General features: G+C 32.0%; 2 protein-coding genes across 2 annotated transcripts in view; both read left to right on the forward strand.

Moving 5' to 3' along the window:
• On the forward strand, positions 1-2,441 carry LOC149903386 (uncharacterized). The gene is made up of 2 exons (XM_090108916.1): positions 1-112; positions 1,741-2,441. The coding sequence occupies exons 1-2, from the start codon at positions 1-3 to the stop codon at positions 2,439-2,441; spliced, it is 813 nt and encodes a 270-aa protein (XP_089965042.1).
• A 7,182-nt stretch (positions 2,442-9,623) lies between these two features.
• The window catches only part of LOC149903387 (BMP and activin membrane-bound inhibitor homolog), a 58,309-nt gene continuing 49,475 nt past the window's right edge, over positions 9,624-18,457 (forward strand). Inside the window, exon 1 of the mRNA XM_090108516.1 lies at positions 9,624-9,979. Within this exon, the coding sequence (XP_089964642.1) occupies positions 9,874-9,979 (106 nt within the window). The 5' untranslated portion in view covers positions 9,624-9,873. The remainder of the gene's footprint in view (positions 9,980-18,457) is intronic.

An 18,457-nucleotide genomic window follows, 5' to 3' on the forward strand; every position in this document is an offset into this window, starting at 1 on the left:
ATGGATAGAATAGAAAATATCACGTATCATGGTGGGTTTAGACTCTTGTATGACTCAGACTTACCTTATTATGATGATGAAGTAGAAGAAGAGGATCATGTAAGAGTGCAGAGTGTGTTTCGAGCGGTGAAAAGTGAAAACCCGAATTCAATACCTTTTACAATAAAACTAAATATGGGGTTGACGTCGCTGATGAACATTGCGCCTCATATGATGTGAGTCGTAACTCCAAAAGGTGGCCCCTGACAATTTTTATGCCATGTTGGACACACAGGAATTAATGCGCTTATAATACGTCGCATAATTAAAAACAAACCAAACGATAAACGACGTTATTTTTTGAAAAACTTAGGTCTTGCTCTGGTCATAGAACATTTGAAAATTCGCCAGAAATTGATCGATAGCAATGACAAATGAGCAGAGAATTTATTTGTGGATCATCAGAGGAGCCACCTGCAATTCCCGAAAAAGATGTTAAGTGTGTCCGGAAATAAAAATAGTAAAACAAAACATTTTTGTCAAGCTTGCCCTAAATTTATTTGTCCTGAACGCATCATGGCTTTCTGTATTGATTTCATTTACAACGAAGATTCTAATTAGCTTTGTTAAAGTTTTTTTCTAATATATTAGGCTTAAGTTTATAAAAATGCTATTTGTAACCAAAATTACTGGTTATTAGCGTAGGAATGACATGAAAACGTAAGAGGTCTATATTTTGTTCCTATTTTTATGAGTTTATGTCAAAATTGATTAAAGTGAATAAAACGGTGGTTAATTATTATTTTTATTTTATATTATCAAAACCAGAATACCTATAAACTATAATAATAACACAGAATACTTATTTTCTTAAAAAGTTTAATAATAACAGCTATAAAATATATGGGTAATATTGACCCACCTCAACGTTCGCGTATCTGTTTTCTACCACAATGACGCCGGGTTAATTGAGACGCGTAGGTTAAGATAATATTAGTATAGGACAGAAATAGCTTATGAATTATGATACCTAAGTAATTAGGCACATAATTAGTATTTAGTACCAAATTGATTAATCTTCTACGAGTTCTCATACTACGAATTTTCATATGAGATATCTATCATATTTATTTTTAGCCATCTATAAAAAATCATGTAAACGTGTAGTTACATGATTTTTTATAGTTGTGTATATTTTTAATTTTTATTTCTGCATATATTGCACGCAATAAAAGTTACGGTCAATTTAATTTCTTACCCTTGCATTGATAATAAATTTCTGTGCATTTAATTGTTCTCTGAAATACGTACGACCAATGTTGATAACCACAAAAACATGAAAGAAAAAATATACAAAAGGAAAAATAGGAGATCTGTTCGAACAAACAAAGTATGTTTTTGATGAATTTCTTTATTTTATTTTGTTGTATACCTACTTCAAGCTTAACCTTATTAGATTACCTAGAGGTAGTACTTATACTAATTAGTTATTACCTAGGTAGTTATTATTGATTATTCATCATTCAGTTCATTTTATTCAAAACTAAACCTTAGGTTAATACTAAATATCTCACAATAAAAATCACAAGAGCTTTAAATAAGCTCGACCAATCTATTATAAATTTTAAATACATATTAGTAACTACATATACTTACTAAAAAGTGCATAATTCAATTGTAAGTCATATAACATCGTTGTTGAAAGCCAAATCACTACTAAAATATATTAATCATCAGAATTAAATCAACTTATTGTTACAGTGTCTACAACTACAATAATTGTAAACACACTATTCATTATAACAATAATCAAGCCACTATCTGCAAAATGGCCGGACCCACAGAACGACACGTTAATATTCATTGCAAACCCAGTAGAAGCAGATATGCCTGGACACTGGATGCCTTTAAGCATCATAAAGGTCATGCTTGGCGGTACTACAAAGAAAGTGGTGAAACAAAAGTTGTATTTCAAACCAGCTCCGACAACAACCACAACAACAACAGAAGCAACAACAACAGAAGCGACAACTACGAGTACAACTACCACAGAGCCACCAACAACAACAACAACAACTACTACTACAACAACTCCTCCACCTCCTCCACCACCCCCTCCTCCACCTCCTCCGCCTCCACCTGATACAACAACAACAAGTACGACGACAACAACAACGCCGCCACCAACAACTACAACAACAACAACACCACCACCACCACCAACAACAACAACAACAATACCGCCACCGACAACAACTACAACAACAACACCACAACCAACAACATCTACATCGACGACAACAACAACGACGACAACAACAACGACGACAACAACAACACCACCACCAACCACAACTACTACTACAACTACCACTACAACAACGCCCCGACCAACAACCAGAAAGGGACCGCCGAGAAGAATTAAACCAGCAACTGACGCACATGAAAATTTGAATTCGTAATATTTGAAAATAATGTCTGTAATAAAATCTACATCCTGTCTAAAACTTCTTAAAAAATCCTTAAAAATCTTATTTGATATACCTACCTCGTTTTTTTTATATTAATTATGGATCGATCTAGGTTGTACCACAGACTAATAATAATATACTACTTGTATACGTAGTATATTATTATTAGTCTGTGATACTACGTATACAAGTTCCTACAGTTTTTTTAATAAATTATTATAATTAAGTCCCACGACATGTAAAACATCTTTGTCATTGTAGATGCATGGACTAATATATTTGTCTATGGTAGAAAACGCTGCCATCTCATGGTAAAATTATTACGAAGTATTAATTTTTGATAACCGCGCCATCTACCGTAAAATTGAGACACTAATAAAGTACTGTATGAAATTCTAGTTCCACAAGTTTTCAATTCTGATCAACAGATGACGCAATGAACATAAAAATATTATGATTTTTAAAATTAGGTAACTATCTACATCACATACTTAATAATATATAATATTTAAATATTTAAAAATATACATACATTTTTGAAATCATTATTAGGTATATTATCAAAACTTATAAACGACTCAATGAACTGAACTTGGAATCTAAATTATTTTTTATACGTTCAGCATTCAAGAAGCGGGGTAGGTTTCTATAAGTATACCTATAGAATAGAAAATTGGAAATAAATTATATATGAATTTAGAAAAGGAATGTAAAGATTTGGGACGGCTACAGGAAAGCCGTGAAAGTATGAAGGGCGTCAGCTGTATGAAAAAAATTGAAATGTGCAGTTAGTAAGTATTCATTGACTTTTCCGGAAAAATTACCTTATTTACTTAAAAGATATTATGTTCTATGTCATTTGCATTTCATGAATCATGATTCATGTGACATGTCTGTTCATGCAGTCATGCTATGCTTCATGCCGCATGCGTATCCACGTAGTTACCTGTTTGATTATTAATTAATAATTATAATCTAGTTATTATCTAACAAAAAAAATGAAATATACATACACGTTCATAGATTATGAATTTATTATACCTACTTAGTTACTTACATCATTACGGTACCAAGTCGTAAATTAGGGCTCTTGCCTCTTTGTCGTTAAAGCAATGATTTCCAAATTCTCAGACTATTACTCATTACATCTAAAATAATTAAAAATTCAAATGAAACACTTAAAAGCCACCCAGTTATTAGGACATAAATCCAAAGCTATTGTTTGTTCAGCCCTTATCTATAATCTGATAAGCAGGCGCGCGCCGGCCGGTTTGTGGCCATTGAACGAGCGATTTGTAATGATAAGCGATAGAACAATATAATTAAAGGAATCTTTAACGGTACTAAAGATTATGTATTTAAAGAGAATTCGTTATGATAACGATATACGTGCAGTTTTTATCTATTTTGATTGTCTTAATGATGCTTAATAACTTAATAAGTTATTTTGTTATTATTTCTCGACGCGTATAGCATATAGTCGAATTAATAACAGTTTTTTAATGTTTGTTTCTGTACTTATTATTTAACATAATAACAATAAGATTTATTTTATAAAAGGAAATCCATACTAATATTATAAATGCGAAAGTAACTCTGTCTGTCTGTCTGTTACTCAATCACGCCTAAACTACTGAACCAATTTGCATGAAATTTGGTATGGAGATATTTTGATACCCGAGAAAGGACAAAGGCTACCTTTTATTGCGAAATATGTACCACGGGCGAAGCCGGGGCGGACCTCTAGTATTTTTATAAATACAGAGAGTAGAACTTGGAACAACAGCATAACCGGCGATAAACGCAAATCTCGATAAAACTAATGTAGGGCACTAATCGAAAATTGTTTTGTTTCATGCTAATATGATAACTTTCGAATATTTATTATTATTTATTTTACATGAAATAAGAAGTATTGAGTTAAGTATGTAGTTAGTAGGTACATATGAGAATTTTTCCGTCGGCTTCTTAAAAATACGTTAAGTAAGTACCTACGCTAGTGCACTCACTTGGTCCAGTCAAAACTTGTTTGTACTTATACGATTGAAATCATAAAAAAAACACTTCTCAAACCGCTTATCTAGTGGCGTCGCCATTGAAAAGGCTCCTTTCTTAGAATTTCTCCAGTATAATTAAGCTTTACAATGAGAATTTCAAAAATTCCTTTGTTTCGTTCCCAAAACGAGTCACCGTGGTACAAAGAAAGGCACTCTGTCAAAAAATGACTATTTAGCCAAAACAATATTTAAGTACCGATTTATTATTTACCGTTTGTAGTTCTTTTATAGATTTGCTGTCTTGGCGCCATAAGCCATAACTCTATTGTCACAAAAACTTCATAATTCTTCCAAATATGTAAATATTTATTGCAAAAGAAGTTTGAACTTTCTTTTCTTCATTTTGAGTCCAACTATAACTATAATAAAGGATCATAATATTATAATGACAATTTATCAATTTGCTTCCAAAATTAAAAACATTTAATAATAATTAGTACCTACTTAGGTAAAACAACGTAAAAACCAACCGCCATTAATTAAGTAGGTAAATTCTCAAAGGTTGTACCAATAAATACACGTTATACGTATTACGATCATGTTTAAGTCATTAAACCTTATTAATATACAAGGGTTCTGGCATTCTGGCCGAAACAAAGACTGGCTGTATGCGATGGATTCTTTGCTCCTTTTATTTTTCTTTTTTTTTTCATTAAGTTTCGAAACGCGTGCGCTGTTCCATTCGGCCGCTGTTTCAATCGAATTCGTTCTTGTTTTATTGCCGTTTTTAAGGCATATAATTGCGATTGATTTCTTTTTAGGGTTTATGTTAATATAACATTTTTTTTAATGATATAGCTACGAAGAAAATTTAAATTGATTTAGACAATAAATAGTCATAATTCAGTAATTAAAAATAATCATGAATAATTAATTAATTACTGATGATTTATTTTAAGCAAAATAATAACGACATCCATCATAGCTCACATAAAAATTAAAATATTATTATAATTTATAATACCTACATAGTTACTAGGGATGTAACGATACCGATACAGATACCGATATATCGGCCGATATATCGGCAAGCCGATATATCGGTATCGCCGATAATAAATCAACCGATACCGATATTTTTTTATTAAATTCTTTCTTTTCTTTTATGTTTTTGCATTGTATTCTTTCATATTGTATTATTTCTGTTTCTGTAATAGTGTTAAGGAAGAGCGGAACCTCCTGACACAAGCATTTTATTTGCTTACTAGGAGTGTTCCAATCACAAATTTGTTTATGTAAAGGAAAGAAATAGATAATTTTGAATTTTTTTAATTTTTAACGTGATAACGTTTTTAAAATCGTTTTAGTCGGGTGACATGTTCATAAACTTGTGTCACACCAAAACCTCACGAGCGCGATCGCAGGTATAACGAGAGAGAGACGGACCGATCTCCCGTTTCATCTCGAGCGCTGCCACTGCATTATGTTATCACGTAAACATCTCGATCGTAAACCTACTTTACAAACAACCAATTTTTTTGATATCCAATAATTCAAAAAATCCGCGCCCAATGAACGATGCGGGAGGCCGCCCGCGCGTGCGCACTTTGTTTTCTGAAAAAACTCTACCAATACTGCCGTCCTTTAACTAAAAAGCCGTTAACCCTCAAATGGTCAATTTTCAGTTTTAAATGTAGGGTGATAGAGTTCAGAATTCTCTATCTTTCTGTCTAAGAATCATTAATAGTTATAAATATATGAAAATATTGTAAGCCGTTAAGTAACACAATTTTCAGCGATTCCATAACTTGAAAGCGTCTAACCGACACTACTTCGCTAAATTTCCTTTAAAGTACCTTAACCGCCAGATTTAATAATTATTTTTTAGCTTTTTACTTGACTAAAAGTACGTTATCAGATTATACTTGACTATAGGGACGCAAAAGGACTATAACTGCTTTATGATATGCTTTCATATAACGATTCCAATGGAAATCCTTACCTTATTTGCAGTTACTCGCCCTTAACGCTTTTTTAGTTAAGTAATTTTATTTTAGAAAAATTCTAATAACACTTTTTTGCTTAGCTACAAAGCAGCTAACCCTATTTTTTAGCTAAAAGGCAGTTATCCGATTCTGGTGATGCATCAGTTTTGGGGATGAGAGTGATGATGAAATAATGTCGCTCCCAAGCAGAGTACCGATTGTTTTTGATTTTCTTTTACAAGACGTATTGTTTCTGATCAGGTTTACTAAGTTTTAAACAATCTAGCAGCTAAATTACGGAAAATATAACAAGTCAAAGTTACGAAAATTTGGTAGGTAATGGTTACGACAGTGCGAACTTTCAATCGTACTTCTCTGTTAAGACTCTGATTTGTCACTGTAACCGAGAAAGAGAAGAAAGACAGTCTGTACTATTTAATTTTTAAAACTATTTATTAATTATGTAATTTACCCCTTGGGTGGAATTAGTACTCGACTGTCAAGCAATGTACTAGAGATGGTGATACAAAAATTGTTAGGAGTACACTACCTTTGACCCGCTGACGGGGAGTCCATTTTGCAACTATTGCTATTTTTTTATTGTATTAGATTATTAAGATTTGTATTTTTTACATTGTAGCAAATAAAAAGTTTTCTACCTCCTGCTATTTTCCACATATTCTGGTATATTATATTTTCTGAATGTGGATGAAAGAGTCTTCTAATCATTTGATAAGCGGTTCTACATTATTTATTAAGAGCATCCCACATGTAAGAGCTTGAAGCCCTATTGAAACCAGGGTGTATTTTTTCAAAAACCTTGTGCACAAGTCTTAATTTTTTTTTTCAGGAAACGATTTATGTTTACATTGTTTGTGGTTCTATATGTACTCAATATCCGTGACTCGCATGATGGCTTCGCAGAAGAATATTTATAAAATAACGTTAAAATTGCAATTCTAAATGAATATACGGTTCCAAAAAAGAAAAGCGAGAAGATTTATCTCAATCTGAGCCACTGTAATGAAATAAACGTGAACATGACGAGAAATAAAGGTTAATTTTATCGAAAACTTAAAAGAGTCATTTAGTAAAAGAGTTTAAAATACTTGTTACTCACAATAAGACGCTAAAACCATTAATTTAGATAGTGTTTAAATCCTTAATACTTAAACCTAAAAGCTTTTGATCCTTTTCCTTTCCATTGGTTGACCTAGAGGATGTAATTCCCGAGAGCAAAGCCTCAGACAGCAGCAAATTTTTAACATTAGTAAGATTAAAATTTAGTACAACTATATAGAATCATAGTACAAAAGCATCCAAAAGCCCTTAAACGCTGATTATAAAGTTTTTGAAATTTAAATTAAAACGAAAGTCTTAGCTTAAAAGTAGTTATAGTAGCTTAACGACGTTTTAGGTAAGCATTTTATTAATAAATAAAAAAAATCACAAAATGAAAATAAAAATACTAAATTATTTAGCTAAAAAGTCGCTATGGTATGTGAACGGCCGTCTTGTCCAGTAATTAGTTAAAATTTTCAGATTGTATCTAATATCTAATTATATATATATATATATATATATATATATATATATATATATATATATATATATATATATATATATATATATTATAAAGGCGAAAGTTTGTAAGGATGTATGGATGTATGGATGTATGGATGTTTGTTACTCTTTCACGTAAAAACTACTGAACCGATTACAATGAAATTTAGCACACATATAGAGGGTAACTTTGATTAACACATAGGATAGTTTTTATCCCGGAAATCCCACGGGAACGGGAACTATGCGGATTTTCCTTTGCAAACGCGGGCGAAGCCGCGGGCGGAAATCTAGTGCTGAACTAAACGAGAAAAAGTGAATTTAAAAATAAATTATAACAGTTTCTGGGTAAAAACTAATATTTATATATAATATAATTAAATGTCGATCGATGTATCTCACAATAATTATTGTAAGTGTCATAATTTTTAAGAAATAACGATTTCCGTGTTTTTTGCCATTTACTCGAAACTCACTTCGTGGGCTTAACGGCTTTCTAGTTAAAGGACGGCAGAATAGTAAACTGTTATTAGGTACTGATTGTATGTGTATTACTTAAAGTTTAACTGACTTCGTAAAATAATTATACCTACTAAAATAAATGGTTTTGTTGTTTTTTGATTTGGCATTTTTATTTAAAAGAATACGATTAACAGTTGTCTCTGTTAAATGTTGGTAACTTTTTATGCATAATTCACTATTTATTTTTCTACCAAGCCATCGATATCGGTATCGGTATCGGTATCGCCGATACATTACTACAAATATCGGTATCGGTATCGTATCGGCAAAATCATGTATCGTTACATCCCTAATAGTTACGATTGTTTGTGTGTCAGTAATAAGTATTTTTCTACATTACATTTACCCCGTTATTCGACATTACCCTAATGCACCATAAAAATATCTAGGTACATACCTACTTAGGTAGAAGCATCCTAATTCCTATGTTTCAACAATTTACTTCCATTGCAAAAGGCGCCACTTCATGCTTTCAAACAAATAATATAGATAATAATAGGCAATAGCTTTTAACTTCCTAAAAGAAAGAAAAGCCACCTACAATCAACAAAAACAAGAATGCAATCAACATAACTGCGGGAGCTTCACTTTTTCGACTCTAAAATAAATTAATACTGAACTAACTCAAACTGTATGACAAAGGGATAAGGTTGCAATTCTAATGCATCATAGCGTAAATATTCTATGAGCTCTCTTGCATCGGTAGTAGTGTTGTATCTATGGACGATGTATTCATAAAATTAATTAAAACTAAGAATATAGTACTGCTGCTAATAATGAGAAAGAATTAAACAGAATAAGTGATAATTAAAACACTACATATTATTATATACAAATAAACACAAATCTACATAAGCAGGTAAATATTTTATGAAGTAGGTCATCTAATAAAATCAAAATACCTCAGTGTTTTCTTTAAACAGCATTTGATATTTGAACATTGTAATTCACTTAAATATAAGTATACTTAAATACATATAATCATTCAAAATTCTTATCAATAATAAGTAATGTGTATTTATTTTGTCTATTGAGTATCGATATTCCAACACCCCTAGCAACCGGTGTGCAATTCGCTGGCTCGCTCATGCTCGTTCCCTTTCATTCCCACATAAACGTCAGTGCCTTTTTAGCAGTTGCCAGCGAAGCTTGTGTCGCTGTGTTCGAAAATAATATGAGCGCGTGTTAGTTATTTATCTAAAGCTTTTTGTGACACACGGAGAAATTGTTAATTAGTGTACTGAAAACCCATATGGATTTGAACAGCGTGTTGACGATGGACTAATTGTAAAAATAAACAATGTTATGGTGATTTTAAAGAGTGTTTGTTAGTAATAGATTGTAATTGAGGTAGCTATGGCAATGGCTAATTTTAGCCTGTGTTTGGTTCTAATTCTATATCAACTCTCAGCAGTTTATAGCAACGAAGCGTCTTCGGAATTGTTGGATCTTGGATTGGCAGGTAAGAACTAAGGGCTTCTTTAATATATTATATTTATGTACTTATATCTTCATATTATTCCTTCTAATTAGTAGTAGATCGTACTAACTATTTTAAATCCTAATCTCTGTATTGTGTAGTTCAAAAATTCACAAATTAAAGTATAGTTAGTGAAGAATAAATGCTTTAAAATATCTAGGAATATTGTGTCTACTATCCACCACTGAGGTTCTTTCCACGCTTGAAAACTAATCCTAGTTCACGGTATCTACCTATTAGCTATTCCTTACACACTATGATTCAATAATAATAATTATTAATGTAATTAATAATACGCACATTTTGTAGCAATTCTTCAGCAATAATCTTGATTCTGCTAAGCTAGGAATTTTTAGTCTACATCGAAATTGTCACTGAACTGGGAACTCCCTTATTTATCTTTCCACTACCTTAATCATAATAATCATAATAATTATTAATATGTACAACATTTCGTTGAGGTAGGTATCTACTTACATTATAAGTCTGTATAGGTATTAAACTTTCATATAAGTACCTATTAATTATGATATTAATATTAACATCGATACTATCGCGGCAGTTCTCTTCTATTCTTTCTATAGACAGGTAATCTATTTGAACAATGCAAGCCCTTTCGTTTTAAGTACATAACTAGGTATTATTATCTTTGAAGCACTTGCTCTCTGCTTTGTTTTCTCTATAGATTATGTAGGACCTAACGTTACTAGTTTTTTTAACGACTCAAGATATAGGTAGGTAGTGAGAATTGCCTAATACAAATAGGCTATTTGACAAGGTTTTGAAAACTGTCTCAAATTATTAAGATACGTTTATAGAGCACACAAAACACATGTTTCTTAATTTTTTGTAGTTATTAATTGAGAAAATGGAAAATAAAAACATGATATTCAAATATGCCGCCAAAACACAATTTTGAAGAATATGGCGTCTCGCGACTATGGTGACGTCACAGCGGCGTAAACATCAACTTGCTCCTAGTGCTTATTGTTCGTTTTTGTTTTAATTATAGTATAATTAAGTTAATCTGTTTAAAAACCAGAAAATGAGTTCTTATAGATAGTGTGTAATTCCTGGATGAAGAAATACAACTATTAAAACCCCTGACAAACTATTTATATGTGCTCCAAAAGATATAAAAATGCGTAGAAAGTGGTTGCAGTTAGCTCGCAGAAATCCAAGTGATATTAGATATATCAATTAAAACAGTTATATTTTTTTGTGAAGACCACTTCGATGTAAGTATGGTGTTGAATACCTAGTAGGCAGTTTATTTTATTTGCAATACATAGTATAAATCTCGATATATTTCTGTGGTATAAATCGTCTCATTACTTACCTGCTTGAGGTTAGATAATGATATATTATATAAATTGATGATGACGTGTTTGTATTGATATTGAAAATAATCAATACAAACACGTCAATCCTATAAACTGGAGGGCTGAAATGAAAAACAAAGGGCATAACCTAAAAAATGTATACTTCATAATTATTGTGCTATTGTGATTCATGTTTGAAGGTAAATTTAACTAAAAAGGTAATTAATGACGACTGAAATATTAACTTACGTAGCTGTTTTCACATTTCTCAATTCAGGAGCGTAAAAATCTGGGTTGTTTTTAAAGAACATGCCAACCATTATAGCGTCCACATTAGGTAGATTTCTACTGTCTGCTTTTTCGAAATTTGGTTCCATGACAAACAAAAATAACACATAAAGAACAAAACTGATTACAGACACCTTGAATCACAAGAAATAAGTTATACAAGAAACAAAACCAAAAGCGAAATTCAGCAACGACGTGAGTAAACGTTGGGATCACTTGTTATTTACGCCGCTGTGACGTCATGGCAGTGCAGCCAATCATGGATGTTTTCGGTCACGTGGTAATTTAAAAAAATATGATGTTTTTTCTCGACGATTTATAAATAAATAAGTTATTATTTATATAATTTATTAATTTAAATCGCTTCAAAAACCTTATATATATATGGATTACACAAAAAAGTAATTTTTTTTTATACTGTCAAATAGCCTATTCTATACTTCCAAGTTATGTATTTAGATGCATATTAAAATACTTACCTAATTGTTTAACTTAGAAATTATTTTAATTAGGGAATAAGTTTCAAATAACTTGTGACTATACTCTGTCCATTATATTATTTGCTTTTTGACAGCTTCACGCCTATGTAGGATTGTATTGTCTATGTTAAAGTGTCATACAAATAATTATCGTACTTCATGGACAGGTCCCGCCCACTTAGTGATGTCTACACGGAATTATTCAATGATGGGTCGATAGATTATAATAATCGATAGAAATACTCTGTAAAATATATTCGATACAGAAAAACTCTTCTATTATGTTATATAATTTAAACGTAAAGACAACCAAATTGTAAGATAGAAACCAATAAATAATAAAATATTAGTTTAGTTTAGTTTTAACATACAATGCATAGATATGTCACTATGTGGTCTTATTATTACATATCTTATTAGTACGTTTACGTTGTAATTATTATTTACGTACCTGATTCGATTTATGATAATATTTTGAATTTATAATTGAAATGGTATCACAATCGATAATCTTTTGAACATCACTTCTGGTATCACCCGTCGAGCTGTCAAAAAGCAATTCTTATAGTGGACAGACTATAATTTGATTTATCATTCAAGATCAGGACAATATACCTAAATCCAGTATAAAACATACCGACAATTTAATACCTACCAGATGTTAATAGTATTTCTGTTTCACAAAAATCACACACATAATCGCCAATTCAGAGTCATAAGTCCCAAAAATAACAAGATAAGCTCAGAATACTTAAGATAACCAACCGTATTGTCAAATATTCAGAATAAAGTCGAATACTGACCGGTCATAGTTTATCAACAGAGGGCGATTAACACGTTCGCTGCGAAACAGGGCTTGAAACACCCTGTCCGTGTCTCGTCGTTATAGCGGTAGGAAAAAACTTAAACTTCTCTGTCGTGCGGGAGGCATAACTTCCATCTGGTTCAGTGTAGGAAAGTGATATCTATATATCTGAGATGTGCTATTGATTCCTAGTTCAATGGTATACCGACCTTAATACCGGGTTTCTTAGACCTCGTGCCGCACTGAACAAATAAAAATTCTAACACAGTGCGGAACGAGGTTGCGAACACCTCGTACCACCGCGCACCTCGTACCGCACCCTAAGCTAGCTTCACGCGGTTAGTGTTGTGCAACGCATTCGAGACTATTTGTGGAACAACTTATTGAAGCTTTTACAAAGAAGGACTTGAATGTGGATACAGGTACCTAATTTTCAAACTACTCGTTATAATAAATATCGTTTATAGAAACGTGAATGTGACATGTTGAGTAACTTTCTTCAAATAGGTTGATAATCATGATTACTATTAGTGTGTTTGTTCATTGAATCAACTAGCGGCAAATCCAAAACACCCGGCAATCGGTGTATGGCTCATCAACATTTAACTCTTGCCCAAGTCAACAAGCCAACAAACAAGGCACATCATCTCTTAAAGGGATCAAAGAAGAGGAGATGTGTAGGATATTACGAAAAACTCCGCATCTTCTTAACAAGTCGTGAGGCCGACAAAAAAAGTAAAGGAAATTCTCACAGAATGCACTGGTTGCAAACAATATTCTGGTTTGGCCTGTTTTAATAAAAAACATCCATAAGTTTGATAAATAAATACAATTAAATAAAATCGATATTTCTTTTCCCATCACTAAATTATATGAAAAACTGCTATTGTTCAGTGCGGTATGGGGTACATCAGACCCCACATTTTATTTTACCCATAGAATCTAAACTAACTAATCTAACCACGGGCGGCGGTAGATTTAAGTTAATGAACTCATTGTTAATAATAATCACGACAAAAGCCGCACATTTTGTCTTATTTGGCGCCAAAAAAAGGATTTTGGTCTCCTACGGGCGGTGGGGTTTAATATGCCTCGTGCCGCCACAATCTCTGGTATAGGACAAGGTTTAAAACGACCCGTAACGCAGTAATGGAAAGTACAGATATATCTGTGCCGCAGCGAACGTGTTAAATCATGTGTTAAAAGCATACCTGATATGATTCGGCGGTAATAATAAAACAAAAGAACTATAAAGAGTGCCCGCTTTAAAGATAATTTGTCGTCGAATTATTTCAAAAACAAATACATCCATCTTCAATTCGTCTTATTATCTTTGTTCTTATTTTAAAAGCATGCGAACCCCTTTTATTTACATGTTTGGTTTAGTATTATAAATCCCTGTCAACCACAAGCTACTGTTATATTCAAACCGCTACTAATTATTAACAACCCGCGAAAAGCATCGACTTACAAATATCCAGATTCGTAGGATATCGATTGATTGTGTGACGTCATAAAATAGATATAGTATCAATGAGATCAGATAAACCGCAGACTTGGCGCCGCGGCCGCGACAACGTCACACCTATTTTAATGCAAGGATTGTGTAATTGCTATAACGACACTTATTAGTGAGATGTTATGACATATTTTTGGATGCATTAATTTTGTTGCAGCGCAACAACTTTTATCATACGAATATAAAGAAGGATCTTTATTAAAGGTTTATTGACATTTATTGGTCTATCGGACAAGCGGCATTTGAGCAAGTAGGTACAAGATTTTTTCAATAATTATTGTAATTAGCGCTACCGGAACGTGATATTTTACATGCAGTTACTAGCGCCCGCTTGACATTGCTGCCACGTATTGAATATTACGCAGTGTCATATTCTATACGTGTTTTATAAATGTTTAAATGTACACTACTTACCGATATAGTGTGTAAAAAATAGTTAAACTTGTCTATAAATTACTTTAACATGTATTTGCGGTATAAAATAGTGTTATAAACTTATAGAGACACAAATTGAAAGGGGATTTGATAATCCGATGCAACATGTGTGCGACACGCGCCGCGCCGGGAGCCGGCGCCAGTGACGTCACAGGATTCATAGGATTCCGTAAATGAATCTCGACCTCCTTGGCTCGTTATCCATATTGACTATCGATGACTTGCTTATAATTTATAGTTTGAATTAAGAATTAGGGATGTAACGATACCGATACCGATACCGATATATCGGCCGATATATCGGCAAGCCGATATATCGGTATCGCCGATAATAAATCAACCGATACCGATATTTTTTTATTAAATTCTTTCTTTTCTTTTATGTTTTTGCATTGTATTCATTCATATTGTTTTATTTCTGTTTCTGTAATAGTGTTAAGGAAGAGCGGAACCTCCTGACACAAGCATTTTATTTGCTTACTAGGAGTGTTCCAATCACGAATTAGTTTATGTAAAGGAAAGAAAGAAATAATTTTGAATTTTTTTTAATTTTTAACGTGATAAAGTTTTTAAAATCGTTTTAGTCGGGTGACATGTTCATAAACTTGTGTCACACCAAAACCTCACGAGCGCGATCGCAGGTATAACGAGAGAGAGACGGACCGATCTCCCGTTTCATCTCGAGCGCTGCCACTGCATAAGTTATCACGTAAACATCTCGATCGTAAACCTACTTTACAAACAACCAATTTTTTTGATATCAAATAATTCAAAAACCCGCGCCCAATGAACGATGCGGGAGGCCGCCCGCGCGTGCGCACTTTGTTTTCTGAAAAAACTCTACCAATAGTAAACTTTTATTAGGTACTGATTGTATGTGTATTACTTAAAGTTTACAAACTCAAACTCAAACTCAAACATTTATTCATTCAATTAGACTTCTTATAGAAGCACTTTTGAAACGTCATTACATATTTTAAAATTTACCACCGATTCGGAAAGCAGTATCTACGGAGAAGAACCGGCAAGAAACTCCATAGTTGCTCTTTTAAATCATGTCAGTTTTACAATTTTACAAAATACATATGTAACATCATAATATATTATATGTACTAACATGCCAAAGAACTGTCCTGTGGTTTTTTCGCGACAACCCTCCATGGGTTTTTATCGTCCATATATTCCTGAATACTGTAGTACGCTCTCTGAACTAGTACATTTTTTATATAAGTTTTAAATTTAGAACTACTAAACTCTTTAATATTATGAGGAATTCTATTGTAAAAGCGTATACCTTGACCCATAAATGAATTTTTAACTTTAGCTAATCGGAAAAATGGCATTTCAATTCTATTTCTGTTCCTTGTGCCATAACAGTGTCTATCTCCTACTCTTGTGTGTAAGTCGGCGTTTAACTGACTTCGTAAAATAATAATACTAAAATAAATGGTTTTGTTGTTTTTTGATTTGGCATTTTTATTTAAAAGAATACGATTAACAGTTGTCTCTGTTAAATGTTGGTAGCTTTTTATGCATAATTCACTTTTTATTTTTCTACCAAGCAGTTGATATCGGTATCGGTATCGGTATCGCCGATACATTACTACAAATATCGGTATCGGTATCGTATCGGCAAAATCATGTATCGTTACATCCCTATTAAGAATAAATAATATTTAATCTGATGGTTAATTGATTTGAATTTGAATGTTACTATTTAAAAACTTTTTAATGAAAAACTCTTACTATTAAAAAAAATTAAAATTTACTTTCACATATTTTATCAAATGAATAATCTGTTTCAAAAGTAGTACTACTTATGTAAATTGCGCTTCAACTCGTTTTATGCTGACATTACATTTTCATACTTTGAATTTGCTGTCTGCACCTTAATTAACGTGTCATGTACGAAAATTAGCAGTTCAACGTAAGCCATAAATCATAGTACCAATTATATTGCAAAGTTTACTCGTATAAATGAGTGTATGATTTATTATACCGAAGTAACTACCTTCATACAACTTTGTTAAGAAATTTACCATCGTTAAATAGGTACCTATGTGATGAAACAAGCGCTAGAAGCGATAAAATTACTATATTATACCTACGATAAACTTTTAATTAATCTGCACCATGTTTAAAGCATTCGAAGAAGGCAAACACAGCCAAGGAAGAGTTTTGTTCTAAAATGATTTTTTTTGAGATTTTCATCACACTCACTACATTTTCTCCAGCAAAGAAAACTGCCTAACTCCAAAAAGGTTTTTGTTATCAGTTCAAACGTACAATTCTAATTGATTACACATAACCATTCAATACATTCCCTGCTACTTAATCAATTTGTTATACTCTGTCCATTATATTATTTGCTTTTTGACAGCTTCACGCCTATGAAGAATTGTATTGTCTATGTTAAAATGTCATACAAATAATTATTGTACTTCATGGATCGGCCCCGCCCACTTAGTGATGTCTACACAGAATTATTCAATGATGGGTCGATAGATTATAATAATCGATAGAAATACTCTGTAAAATATATCCGATACAGAAAAACTCTTCTATTATGTTATGTAATTTAAACATAAAGACAACCAAATTGTAAGATAGAAACCAATAAATAATAAAATATTAGTTTAGTTTAGTTTTAACATTTAATTCATAGATATGTGGTCTTATTATTACATATCTTATTAGTACGTTTACGTTGTAATTATTATTTACGTACCTGATTCGATTTATGATAATATTTTGAATTAATAATCGGAATGGTATCACAATCGATAATCTTTTGGACATCACTTCTGGTATCACCCGTCGAGCTGTCAAAAAGCAATTCTTATAGTGGATAGACTATAATACCTTTTATACTAAATACACGACTAAAACTTCAAACTAAATCCATAAAGATAGCATCAAAAAGCGCGTCAATTAGCGAGTTTCTAATTAATTCCTTCCTGAACGCAAGATGCAATTATCATTACATTAAATCTAATTACCTGCACATTGTTGCATGTCTCGTTCTAAGCCATTACTCAACTTTCACTTGTGCGCTTTGCAGACCTTTTAACCGACTTTCAATGAGGAATTTCGCTTTTTTGCTATCATTAAGAATTTATCTGCCTTATATGTGTAGAATAAGTATATATCATGACTAATACGATACTTGTAATAACAATACTTTATTATTGACCGGTAAATGTAAATTGTAGATGCATTCGAGTTATATAAAATAATAATTGATTTTTCGAAATTTTTATGAAGCTTGATTCTTGTCCATCAAATTATTTAAAACGCTTCTTTAACAGTATAAGTATAGAAATTCTCACTTTTGAATAAAATAAACAGTTACGTTTAATGAAATTTTAGAAGGTATGCAAAACACATCCATTGAAATGCAAGAATTCGATATTATTAATCATTAAAAATTCGATTCGCAAATCAATTATTCAAAAAAGAAACTCGCCGATCGACTATCGAAGAAAAGTTTGACTTAAAACAGCTGTTCCTTTTTTGTTGATGGTATTTTACAGACAGATTGAGTAAATTAATATTTAAAATTCCTTTCTATTATTCTGATTTCTGAGTATAATTTATTCCCCGCTTAAAATA

The sequence above is a fragment of the Colias eurytheme genome, chromosome 13, assembly GCF_061535395.1.
Source record: "Colias eurytheme isolate Ceu_HAF_F1 chromosome 13, ilColEury1 Martin Lab GWU primary, whole genome shotgun sequence".
Lineage (NCBI taxonomy): Eukaryota > Metazoa > Arthropoda > Insecta > Lepidoptera > Pieridae > Colias > Colias eurytheme.